The sequence below is a fragment of the Eubalaena glacialis genome, chromosome 13 (genome assembly GCF_028564815.1).
Source record: "Eubalaena glacialis isolate mEubGla1 chromosome 13, mEubGla1.1.hap2.+ XY, whole genome shotgun sequence".
Lineage (NCBI taxonomy): Eukaryota > Metazoa > Chordata > Mammalia > Artiodactyla > Balaenidae > Eubalaena > Eubalaena glacialis.
The window spans coordinates 50,033,547-50,046,271 of NC_083728.1; the positions used below are offsets into that span (position 1 = coordinate 50,033,547).

Below are 12,725 nucleotides of genomic sequence, written 5' to 3' on the forward strand. Positions count from 1 at the left end.
ATTCTGCAAGGTGGGGCTGATGTCTGCTCCTTCCTTTCCTGCGTATTTGTGAGAACACGTCAGGGATTGTGTCTCCGGAATTGTCTTTGTGACTTGAAAAGACAGTATTTTGACTAGGGGATGACATTGAACATCAAGGATGGCCGACATCGTGGTGAGACTTGAACCGTTTGTGTCTTGTGCTGGTTCATAGCTCCTTTCCCCTCCCTGCTCCCCGCCATTTTAGGGGAGAGGGTCAGGATCTGATGGGGGCTCATTCCGAGTTGCCTGCTCGGGGCCAGCTTTACGCACAGCCGCGTACAGCAGAGTCAGACTGGCTGCATGGCCGTGATGTGACCTGTGTCCTGTCAGGTGATGTAACTTCATAGGAAATGCTTTTTAACAGGCAACGGTGCACCCGTGTATCGAGTCTGCAGGAATAGTAAGGTGAAACCTGACCATTCTGCCTTGAAAACTCACAACCCAAGAGCGCTGACCCTGAACGTTTCTTCTTGGTTGGGAACTGAGGGCTGCGCTCTCAGTGCAGAGAAGCTGGTAGCTTTTCACAGTTTTCAGCAAAGGTGTCTTTTTTTTGTTTTGACTCAGATGTTGATTTTCTGTCTCAAAGTGTCATTTCCTGTGTTTTATCTGGTAATTTGCTATGATGAGGTGCAAAATATAGCCTCATTAGGCTTAAATATATGATAGGTTTTTGTTGTAAACATGAAACGGATTTGCTCTAATGGGAATTACTAACAGGCTCTTAAAATTAAATCAAGTGATTCATTCACTGTGTGCTTCTTTGTCATCCGCTACAAAAACTCCCATCAGGACTCAGTTGCTGCCTTTTATAGGACGGAGGCCCCGCGTTGAGGTTTTTGTCATCAGCCTTTGCTCTGCCGTGTTGAGTTTTCATGTGCACTGACCTCTTTGTGATATAAGGAGACGTGGCCGCGTCTCATGGGGGAACTGAGGCTGGGGAGGGACCTGCCTAGGGGCACAGGCGGCTGGGGGCGAGGAGGCAGGGTGGCTGCCCAGTCCAGGGGTCAGACCTGCGGATGCCTATGTCCCCGGGCACCGAGGTGGGACAGCAGCGGGGCTAAGCCTTGCAGGTGGTCCTCTGGGTGGCTGCGTTCCTCAGGGCCTGGCCCGTCTGCAACCCGGGGCGGGCTGGGCTACATCTGGAGTGGAGGCCCTGAAGCTGGATCCCAGAGTCTGCACGGCTGGTGAGCAGGGGCGGAGGGCCTGGCGGGGAGGCTCTGGAACACAGAGCAGGGCAGGCCTGTCTGTCGGGAGTTTGACTGGTTTTGGACAGTTTGAGACCTCAAGTGTTTCTTCTTGGTCATAATTCTGGTACTGTATGTCTTAGAATCCTGTATCCTTAACTTTACATTTTCCCAGTGACAGTGAATGAGATGAAGGGGCAGCTTCCCACTGTCAGAATCATTCCCTCTTAGAGCAAAGCTGATAAGTTTTAAAAAACAGGTAGAATTGGGTGGCAGCATGGGACTTCAGGCCACCACTGGTTGACATCCACTCCCTGTGGTAAGTGACGCTGTCACGGGCACAGGGGGAGTTGTGGGCAGGGGTGCCGTGAGGCTGCTCCCCGTCACACCTCTCCTTTCTCACACCATGTGAGACCTGTGGCGCAGCATCTGGTTGGTCTCATAGTTGTCAGGAGACACTTGGCCTTGTGCTCTGGTGCGTGTTTGAAAGTGAGGACGGAGGGGACCTCAGAGCTTGCGTCCCCTGCGTCAGTCACGGGGGCCCCACAGGTGTGTCCGGAAGCGTCTGGCCCTGGTGCTGGACCTCGGTGTGCCTGCCGTCCTGCTGACGGACGGGGTTAAGCAGTGGCTGAACTTGCTTGTGTTCACGAGAGGGCTGCCTTCAGGGGCCTTCAGAGTCTCGAACGAGTTCAGCATTGCATGGCATAGTGGCCGCCACTGCCCCTGAATTAGTGACCAGGAGGTGAGTCAGGGCCAGAGAAATGGAGGCGGCTGTGGAATTATCGTGACTCTCATCGCTGCAGGAGCCAGAGGAACTTCACTTGGGGGTTCGCGTTTGTCACGTTTATGACAGCGAGCTAAGTTGTCTTACGAATTTAACGCACATTTTCTGTTTCCTGTGAATTACCGAGTCGTTCTTTTAAAGGTGACAGCACGTTTTGCGCTAATCCGTAGTTGGATGAGGACGCCCGGGCTCACGGTGCAGGCGTCTGGGTCCCCTTCTCCCGCTTGGCCCAGCCTTGCGCCGCCTCCACTGCGAAGGCCTTCCTGCCTTCCCACCCACGGCGGTGCCCCCGCCCAGCAGGTCCTCCACCCTGCCTCCCTCTCTGTGCTGGGCTGTGGGGTCTGCTGGCTCCGTCCCTGCCCACCTGTCCAGGCGCAGCTGCCGAGCCTCAGGCAGCAGAGAACGTGGGGTGGGATGCGCAGAAGACAGCGCAGCTGGAGGTGGGGGGCCGTGGGGCTTTGGTCTTCAGTACGGTTCAGTGGTGAAGCCCCCCAGGGCTTTGTGGAGGGAAGGGGCCCTCCTGACTTCCCAATTCTCCCCTTAGCAGGTCAAGCAGCAGGCATTGCTTCGAGGTGATCAGTTCTTTATTCAGGTTTATTCCTAACTATTCACCCAAGAGGTCACTGATGGCCTGGTCCCTGCCCAGTGCTGGAACGATTATTCAGATGGAAAGATGGCCCTCTAGGCTTTCCTCGAGGGCCTGGGACCTTGGGGCAGTGAGGTGGGAGGGCCCCTCGGGGTCGAGAACCCGTGTAATCCCCATTGGAGGACTCGCCCTGTCTGTGCAGACCCTAAATCTAGGTGCACAGTGTCAGGGAGACTAGTTAAGTTTGGAAGGAGACTTGATGTGTTCAATCCAGCCGTGAGGGGGCTCTGCGCTGACCCCTGGCACCGCCATTCTGCTCTCAGGAGATGCTGTTTCCCAGGGCCCACGACAGCAGGGATGGAGCTGGGAGGCGGGAGTCAGTGACAGCGGAGGACAGGCACCTCGAAGCTCTGGAGCCAGGGGACCACCCAGACTTCAGAGTAGCAGCTGAGAGTCTGAAACGAGGGTGGCCTGAGGGTCCCCCTTTACGGAGGCTTCCCACCCCGCCAGGGCGACCTAACCCGCCGCAGAGGTGGGTTCCCAGCGCCACTGCCTCGGGCAGGTGTGTGTGTGTGTGTGTGTGTGTGTACACATTTGTGCTTCTGTGCTCACGTGTGTGCGCCCACGCATGTGCATGTGTGTTTTCTTTACTGAAGAATTCGCTCCCTGCCCTGATTTTATTTTGAAAAATTTCAAATCTACAGAAAAGTTGAAAGAGTAATTCAAAAATATATACTCAAGACATGTATTTACAAATTACCAAATTTTGCCACATCTGCTCTCCCCGTGTGTGTATATAAAATTTCTCAATTATGTACAAGTTTTCTTTTGCCCTCCCACCACCCCCAAACCTGCAGTGTTTACTCCCTGGAGATGTGCCTGTGGGAGCGAGGAGGGGTGGTCGTTTGGGAAGTCCTGGGGGGCTGCCTCTCGCTCTCCCGTGTCGGGGGTGGGCGTGGGCGCTGCTCAGGGGTGGGATCAGGAACCTCGCAGGTAGAGCAGTGCCGAGGGTGATTTCCGAGGCTGCGGAGGTGGCTGGGGGGTGGTGAGAGGTGGGGAGGCCAGAGCCCTCTTACCCGCTTCAGGGTGCGGTTGGTCTGGAAGCCGCAGTCGTCCAGGCTCGAGTGCCTGGTCTTCTTGCAGGTGGTTCTGCTGATGTCCAGGTCCAGCATGAACTTCAGGCCCTTCACTATCTGAGGGGATAGAGGGCGGGCCTGGGTCACTGGGTCCAGGACATGGTGAGAGATGGGGTGAGCTGGGGGCCCACCTCCCTCCCCCCAGGCTTGGGCATGCGCTGCTGCAGACGGTGGAGACTGAAGACCCCAGTCCCCGGGTCTGGGCCCCTGGAGTCCTGACACTGGCTACCTACACCCGCACAGAACACCCTCCATGATAGGGACAGCATCCTGCTCTGAGAGTTTGCGGTTGCCAAAGAGAATAGAGACAATATCATTGACCATTATCGTGAGTCAGCATGTGGGGTGGTGTCGGGCAGCACACATCCTCGGGCCTGTGGGTCTCTCTCCCCAAGGCCAGCTACCCGGTCAGTGACCGCGAAGCTTGCTGACCGGCTGTACTGGGCCCCTGCTTTTCGAGAGTGGCTGTGTCCTGTCACTGACTGTGTCCTGTACCCTCATTGACCTGTGTTCTCGGGACCCAGGACGAGCCAGGCCTGGCTGCCCCGTGGTGTCCCCGTGGGAGGGGGAGCACTGAGCTGCTCGTATAGGGCCGCTGAGAAGCGTGGGGACCTCGCAGGGTGTGACACTCCTGCAGGGACAGGGCAGTGGTTGGGGGGTGTGGCCGGAAGTGCTTTGGGGCCGTGGAGCAGTGGCCTGCGGGCAGCCCGGCAGGCAGGCAGCCCTGAAGGTGGGCAGCGGGGCAGCTTGTGCCCCGCGGTAGCCACCCTCCCCCACATCCTCCCTGTGTGCTGCCTGGGGGGAGGCTGGTTCAGTGAGAGACGGCGCCGGCCTCGGTGCCTGACTCTGGTGGCCCCGGTCCGGTTCTAGGTGGTCAGACCTGGCCGCCTTGGGCAGTCCTGAGCCCCACCTGGACGAGGGCTCTGCTGACGTGCGACTCCCGGAACAGGAAGGCGTCGTTGCTGCAGTTGTTGAAGCTCTCGGCACTGTGTCTGGCTGCCCTGAGGACGTCCGGGTCATTGGTCTTGATAGTCTTGGGAAATCCTGGCTTTACACCCGAGTTAAGGATCTGGTAACAAAAATCTGGACGAGAAACAGAACCAGACAAGAACATTACTGTGGGGGGGTCCTTGGTCCAGGGATCACGCCTCCTGCCTCTGCTCCCAGTGTGGCGCCCGGCCCGTCCACTCTTCGCCATCCGCCCACCTGGCCTGTTCTCCCCTCCCCTGGCCGTGTACCCTGCCGGCCCGTCCATCTCTCGCCCCCCAGTGCGTCTGCCCTCCGTCCCCGTGGTTGCCCCGTCCTCAGCCGAAGGCCAGTGCGGTGGGCGGCGCAGAGGTGGATAAGATGTGGTCCCGTCCTGTCCCTGCCCGCATGTGTCCCTGCCCGCATGTGTCCCTGGGAAATAACCCAGGTTGTCTCCAACAGTTACAGGAGCCTGGACACCACTGCCCGCCCTCAGGCCTGGGCCCTCTGTCAGGATGAGCCCTGGTGCTCCGAGAAGTCGGCCCTGGCCTTTGAGGCTGCCCTCCGGCTTCGAGCCCTCAGCTTGTCCCCAGCAAGTGGCCGAGGGGAAGTGCTCAAAGGCCATCCTCCGCCCCCAGGACTCTCGCGCAAATCCGCCCAGCTGCCAGGTCCCCGCGGCACCCATGTGCTGCCTCCTCTGGGGTGTTTGGGCAACAGGTGGGTGGTGGCTTTTCTAGTTGGTGGCTCAGGGGTGAGTTGATTTCAAATTTATGTTTCTCAGTTTTGCTGCAGTGGTCACAGACTACTTTTATATTAAAAACTAAATTGGGGGGGAGGGAGAATAGGAAGAGGGTTTGGGTTGTAGATTACTTCTCTTTTCTAAGAACTCCCCAGATTTTCCTGAAATCATCTTGTGCCAGAAGTGACTCGGAGCTGACCCACCCTGTGGTGTCGGCTCAGCTGTTTTCTTTCACTGAGTCACGTGGAGCGTGGGGTCCGCGCCTCGTGCACGGCCTGCATCGGGGCTCAGCTGCGTCCTGGCCAGTGTGGAGGGTCCACTGCCCTGCACTGCCCTGCACTGCCCTGGAAGGTCACGCTGCCTCCCTTGGCCGTGACCTTGGGGAGCACCTGTGGTGCATTCAGTGGGGGTGGGGTCAGCACGTGGTGGACCCGCTGGAGCCACAGGAAGTGGAGACTCGTGGACGAGCTTCCGGGCGTTGAGTGTGGGAAGGAGGGGTCCCGTCCTCACGGGGGACTCGCTGGGACTGCAGACCCAGGGTGCTGGGTGTGGGCCCCGCCGTCTTGAGGACACACGGTTCCCTGGTTGTGAAGAAGTCTCGACTCGTGGGAGGAAAACAGTGGTGTGAGGTCGGCAGCGCTTGGGGGCTTTGTTCCTCGGGGGCTGGATGGGGGTGTCCCGCTGGAGACAGGGCCCCCCAGCCATGGGGCTGATGGACTGAGAGGACCTTCACCTCAGCTGGGGGTGGGGGTCAGGGTCAGTGGGCTTGCTGGGCCGGGACCCAGGCACCTGGCAGGACGGCCCGTGTGCGGCTATGTGTCCAGCCTGGGCTGGGGTCAGTCCAGTACGCTGGGACCTCTTCTGGGGGCCGGCCTGTACGCGGGTCACAGCAGAGGGTGAGACACGGCGCACGCCAGCTCAACTCAGTGGGGAGGTCTTGCCAGGGTGTCAGTGAGCCCATCAGCCTAGAGCGAGGTTTTCGGAGGAGGCTGGTTCCACCGCCGCCTGAAGTCTGCACAGAGCCCTCCTTAGAACTGGACATCTGCTGTGGCAGTGGGCACACGAGACCCCCACCGGGTGCGAGAACCGGGACGGCCAGAGCCGGCCCTGTGCGGCCTCGCTGAGGGGTCTCCTCTCCAGGTGGGTGGAGCGGAGGAGGGGGCTCTGGCAGTGGGCAGAGAAGGCGTGAGTCCGGTCTGGGTAGGGTCTGCGGAGGGCCCATGACCCTGGGGGTGAGCCGCTGGCGCTCATGACAGCCTCTTTGTAAGAGGGGCTGGCACTGCCCGCCCAAGCGGGACCCCTCCTGGCAGGTGGGCCCCAGCTGGGTCCCTGGGTCGAGATGGAGCTCTGGATGGCTCTGTGAGGCCCCCTCAGCTGGGAGGCCTGCTCCACCCCCATGAGAGCTTCCCAGCAGGTGAGGTTGTCGCTCGTTCCCCATGAAGCTCTGTCCCCAACGTCTCTGAGAATCTCCTTTGCCATAATCCGGCCCTCACATGACGTCCCCGCAGACTCTGGGCTGGGCCGTGGCTGAGGTCTCTGGACGCAGCAGCTGGGTTGGTCGGCTGGCTGGGCCCTGAGCCCGTGGCTCTGACTGGTGCTGAGAGGGCTGCTGGCCTGCTGTTGACGACAGGAAGTCCAGTGTGGTTTTCTGTTTGGAAAACAGCTTGATTTTTGCTTGTCAGCATAGTCTGAACAGCAGACGGGAAGGACCACCTGGTGGGCGGTCCAGTCTCCCATGTGTTTGTGGGTCTATATCCACGGCTATTTTTTCTTTGTACAAATTACATATATTGCTTTTTCTGATTATAAGCTTACTTGTTTGGTAGGAAACTTGAAAAACACAGAAAAGTACAACAGAAACAGAGCTCACTCTCAGTGTTGCAAAGGTAACCACTGCTACCTGTTTTTTAAATAAAGTATACTACATTTAATTTCGCTTGAACTTAACATGATTATAATAGTGAAGTGAAACTAGGTGAGGCCAAACCTCCGATGAATGTCTCTGCCAAACGTGTGATGTCACTTCCTAAGCGATTTCGGTAAAGTTACAAAGAGGTTATAGGAAACATTGAAGTTGGTTTATTTTTACCTACATTTCCTAAAATATAGGCTTCAGTTAAGTGAGGCTTCATCAGCAGAGTTATCTAAACAAACAGTAGAACCCCATTTTTAATTTAAAAAAGTTGAAAAGTCAAACCTATTTTCAGAGCGATTCTTCAGAATGTCCACAGGGCAAGGTTGGTGCAGAATAAGCCCAAAGAGGGGCTCTCCTTCCGGAAGAAGACAGGCAGCCGGGGGGGGGGCGGCCCTGGGCCCCAGCCAGCTAGCCCTCTCCCACCACCGCCAAGGGGGCCCCCGGGCCGGCCGTGGTCCCATCTACAGGGAGGAAACAGGCCTCAAAGGAGTGCAGGGTGGGTTAAACCTAGGTGTGAAAGCCATGTTCTTTTTCTCTTTTTCTCTCAAGAAGTATTTCTCGATGGGTGCTGTGGGCAACTCCAGGTTGGGGGCAGGACGGTGATCTGGCAGAAGGGGCTCAAGGAGGGAGCTGGGGGTGGGGACCAGTTAGAGGGCAGAGAGCAGAGCACGAGGCAGCCCTGACCGCCCTTAGCTGCAGGCTGGGTGCGGGGGGCCAGAGTGGGGCATCGTGACTCACACCGGTGGCAGGTGGTGGCCTGGTGATGACTGAAAGGACAACCAGAAGGAGAGGTTGTGAGGAGGAGCAAACACTCATCATCACACACGCTGGGGTGGGGAGGGGCTGGGGGGCGCAGAGAAGTGAGGCTTCCAAATGAGCCGGACTCCCTCCCCCATCCCCTGCCGGGCGGGGCGTGGAGGCTTTGGCCCAGAAAGACACTGGGAAGAGGGAGGCGGGCAGACCCCGTGGTGAGGGGTGGGCTGAGTCAGGAAGGAGGGAAGAGGGCCCCTTACTGCTCTTGGGAGAGAAGTAGCTCTTCAGCTGGTCTTGAAAAAAATGACTCAAGACGGCAAGAGATTTGGCAAGAGATGCGGGGCCGGAGACTTGGGAAGATTAGGGTGACAGCAGCGCTGTGCTGGGTACTGAGTGGGGGGGTCCAGCCGCCTCCGGATGCACAGTTGGAAGAGCACCGGGCGAGCACAGTGTGCAGGGGCACGGGGCTTGGAGGGAGGACGGCAGAGGCCCAGCTTTCCTGGGGCCGGAGCAAACTCCCCGGGGCGGAGATGTGAGCCCCTGTCGTCTCAGACCTGGGCGGTGGAGCTGGCCCTGGGACCTAGAGCGTGGGCAGGAACCAGTGCGGGACCTGCCTCTGGCAGATCCTTCCCACCTGCCCTGGCACAGCTGGGACCTGCTCCAGGAGCCAGCACGCTGGGGATCCCGCAGGCCCCTGGGCTGCTCGTCCTGCACCAGTGGACTCCCGGCCACCCCCTTCTGTGAAATCACCCCAGGCCCCTTCGACACCCCCTGATTCAACCTGATTCAAGGGAGTCAAGGAGTCTCTCCTCTCCTGGTGATCAGAATGGGAAGCAAAACGTCAAGGAAACATTCTGATGTTTCTTGCTGAAAAGTGTAACTTTCCATCTAAATCACAAGTGATCCCTACTTCAGCTCCTGTCCTGTCCTGTCCCTACACCCCCTTCTTCAGAACTAACACCGGCCCCACTGATTTCGGTGGCCAGGCTCTGCGCTTGCCCTCACCAGTTGGGGCACTCAATTCCCTCCACTGGTGTGTGGGCACTTCACAAACATCGAGGGGTTCAAGGCAGATGCACAGTTAAGCAGGTGGAGCTGGAGCTTGGGGGACATTGTCAGCAGCCCTTCGGGTTGCGGCAACAGTTACTGTTTCTATGCAGTTTAAAGAGGATGGAGTCTGCCCTCCAATCACCACCAAACATGCAGCAAATGTCCCAGGAGAGGACAACAACTTCCTGACAAAGAGCAGCTGGTAAAATGAGCCAGCAGCAAATGGTTTTGGTAAATGCCCCTCAACTTGCTTTTCTGAAAAACGAAGACGTGGGATGACGTCCTGTAGGAGGCGCTGGAGCCTGGGACGCTGGCTGTGCGTCCACGGATGCACCGAAGCCGGGTGGGAGTGCTGGGCCCTTTGGAGAGTCCAGTGCCTCCGGCCGCGCAGCCCCTCCCTCCCTGGTGTGGAAGGGAGAGGGGGCTGCTCAGGCAGCTGGGGCTCCCCACCCCTTTCTGTTTCAGGAGTGTCTTGTGTGTGGCCGGGAGGTGGGGGGACCCGAGAAGGGTACCAGGGTGCCCAGGAGCCGAACGCTGAGGCCCCTGCTGGAGGCCGCCCCACTGTGTCCCCGGTGGTCTCCTCGTGGTGGCTGCTTCCCTGCCAGCATCACGGGGCCCTTGTCATGTCACGGGCGGGGTCCTGGAGCACACACTAGGAGGGCTGTGCCCAGAGAGCGGGGTGCTGGTGTCCACTGCCCGCCTGGAGGTTCACTCCGAGCCTCGCCCCGTCATGTGACACCAGAACTCAGTGCGCTGGTGGTTGCCCTTAATTCTGTGGGGCCACACCCACCCGGCTGTCCTCTGGGGGCTCTAACTAATGAGTAGCCCCGTTCTGAGAGCATAGGTGTCCCCTGGCACAAACAGGATGCTGGTTAGTCCCCGCCTTAATCCACTGGGACATGGCCAAAGTGAGTTCCAACTCTGCCTCTCAAAGGCTGTACAGCCTTGGGGAAACTGCTTGACCTTTCTGAGCCTCCGTGTCCTCATCTGTATAATGGGGTGATGATGGCACCAACCCCACAGGGTTGTGGTGGAAATACAGGAGACCATCCACAGGAAGATCTTGTCGATAAAGGACATGCCATAGTGTCATGATTATCAAATGTGCAAAATGGCTGCAGTGGGGCTCTGAGGGCAGATGGGTGTCCCCACTGGAAAAAAGAAACCTCAAAATGCAGAGGGTGGGTCAGTGGCCCTCACGCCGAGATGCAGCAGTTCCCCCCCACCCCCCGCCCCGGGATGCAGGCCGGCGTGGGCCTCCCTTGTGGTGGGTGGTCTCTGGGTCCTGCCACTGGTGACGATGGCTGGTGGACCCCAGGCCCTGCCAGGCGGCCTGTGATGGGAAGATGGGCCCCTGTGAGCCCGACTGGGAGGGCTTCCCAGGAGAGATGAGATTCAGGTTGAAAAAGGGCTTCCATTTTCAACCGAAGGAAAAGTGGCTGAAGAAATCGATGTAGCAATTTCCTAGGTTCTGAAGGGCTTGGGAAGGGCGGCTGCCGGGCTCAGGTCAGCGTAGTTGAGCGCCAGGGGTGGGGAGAAGCCAGGTGCCCAGGTGGCGACGCTCGGGGCCCCCGTCCTCCCACCACGGAAGGCTCTAGGGTCTGTTCTCAGAGGAAGGCCGTGGGGCTGAGGGGCGGACTTGGGTCTGGGGCTGAGCTGTCTCTGCTCGACCCCCAGACGGGGGCCTCCAAGCCACTCACTCGAGCCCGAGGCCCTCGCTGGGGCCGTCATCTGTCACCTGAAGGAGGCAGCAGACAGGATCTGTGTGGCCTAGGGGCTGCGGCCAGCAGAGGCTCAGGAGCAGGGGTGCGGGCAGGCGGGTGGGCGGCTGCCCCCCACCCCAGACCTGGGGCATTGCCTTCCGTGGGCCTCCGCAGCCAGGCGCCTCCAGGGCCTGAGGGGTGCAGTGGTTTACCCATTTCATGGACAGTGAGACTGAGGCTCAGAGAGGCTCCAGGTCCCAAGGCCTCTGCATGTGGCTTGGACCCTGGACCCTCCTCCATCTGGGCTGCGGGGCTGAGAGCAGGCCTGACGGGGGAGGGCCGGGCCAGCCAGAGGGCTGTGTCAAGGGCAGGCCGTCTTCCACCTCCCGAGGGGGCAGGTACGGGACTGGGTTGGAGAGGGTTTGGTCCAGCACCAAACCCCAGCAGAGGGGAGGTAGTCCTGCCAAGGAAAGGAGGCCAGCGTCCAGCGCCTCCTGGGCCAGGATTCCCCACGCAATCCTGCTTCTGCCCCACTTGATAGGGGAGGAAACGAGGCCGGCAGAAGCGGCTTAGGAAAGCGGGACAGAGGGCACGAACGTTACATCCCAGTGCAGTGGAGATGGCGGGCCCCTCACTCAGGCTTTCAGAGGGAGTCACTTCCCTGGTCTGAACGTCCAGCCACTTCCCTGGCCTGGCCTCCTCGGTTGGGCACTAAGGGGGCCCAGGAGGACAGACAGCTCCCGGGGGAGAGGACCTGTGAGGCTTCATAGTGTGAGCTAAGACCGCGGCTGGGCGAGGGGGCAGAGGCAGGATGTCCTGTCCCCATGGTGCCTGAGATGGTCCAGAGCCCCAGGTGGTGTCACCCACTCCCGAGGCTGTGACCTCCAGGGACTGAGAGGCTCAGGCTGTCCCCTGGGCACCTGCCTGGGCACCCCCGACCTGGTCACCCGTGGCCAGGCTCCGGACCTCTTCAAAGAGGGAGGAGGGCAGAGACCAGTTGCTATGTGGGGGCTGTACCCCTCACCCCCTGCTGGTCACTTCAGCCCCGGCTACCAGCTTCCTCGTGCACATGGGGGCAGGTGCTCACAGGCTGTGTTACTGGGCAAGTCGCCTAACCTCTCTGTGCCTCATTTCCTGGCCTACAGGTGGCGGCTTCCCTCGCCCTCCCCCCAGCTCTGGCCTGGCTGGAAGGATGAAGACTTAGGGTCCCCCGAGCCAAGTCACAGGGCAGCAGCGGAGGCAGGAAGGGTGCACCATCAAATAGAAATGGCCTGACCGCTACCCTGTGTGCTGTCTCCGCGGAGGGGCCGTGGCGGGCCTCCCTTGTGTACTCGCAGACCCCTGGAGCGGCGGGGGACAGAAGGCACTTCCCCGGTCCCCAGACCCCCCCCAGTCCCCCTCTCTGCCGAAGCCTGCTCCCCACAAAGGCAGCTGCTGTGAGGTCCCCTGGAACGTGCCTTGGGAACGGGGTTGGGAGGCAAGCTCACGGCGCCTGGACAGTGGGGAGGCCCCCTCTTACCTTGTGAAGGGTCCCCCGTGGCACCCAGGACCAGGCCACAGATGACCAGCAGTACCCCGGCAGGACGCATGGCTGCATGCAGGGCTGTGCTGAGCAGGGGCGCCGGCAGTGAGGTGCTGGGGGAGCCCCGCCCCGCGAACCGCCTGCCTGGGGTGCGGGTGGTGGTTTCTTGCTGTTCATCTCCACATCTTGCAGCTACAAACTCAACCGCTTCCTTTGTAAAAGTTTCCAAACAGCGATTATTTGCAGGGGAGGGGAGAAAGAGGTGAGAGCTGTGAGCAAAACTTCTGCGATTTTCTATCCTTGAAACACATGGAAGAGACGTTGCAGCAGAAAAATGAGCAGGGATTTTCAGAAGCACACTCACTT

The 12,725-nt window shown here is 59.5% G+C and overlaps 1 protein-coding gene across 1 annotated transcript; it reads right to left on the reverse strand.

Annotated features, from left to right (window-relative positions):
* Positions 1-2,939: 2,939 nt before the first annotated feature.
* On the reverse strand, positions 2,940-12,426 carry CST7 (cystatin F). The gene is made up of 4 exons (XM_061209603.1): positions 12,357-12,426; positions 4,622-4,794; positions 3,652-3,768; positions 2,940-3,030 (listed from the first exon to the last, which is right to left on the reverse strand). Exons 1-4 carry the CDS (start codon positions 12,424-12,426, stop codon positions 2,953-2,955), a joined length of 438 nt encoding a protein of 145 aa, XP_061065586.1. The 3' UTR covers positions 2,940-2,952.
* Positions 12,427-12,725: the final 299 nt, after the last annotated feature.

What these genes read in the sequence shown, in the direction of transcription:
- CST7 (XM_061209603.1), bottom strand. Translation starts at nt 12,426, where the DNA reads ATGCGTCCTGCCGGGGTACTGCTGGTCATCTGTGGCCTGGTCCTGGGT. An exon ending in CACGGGGGACCCTTCACAAG is followed by an intron (nt 4,795 to 12,356) that starts GTAAGAGGGGGC and finishes TTTCTCGTCCAG; the next exon opens with ATTTTTGTTACCAGATCCTT. An exon ending in CCAACCGCACCCTGAAGCGG is followed by an intron (nt 3,031 to 3,651) that starts GTAAGAGGGCTC and finishes CCCTCGTTTCAG; the next exon opens with ACTCTCAGCTGCTACTCTGA.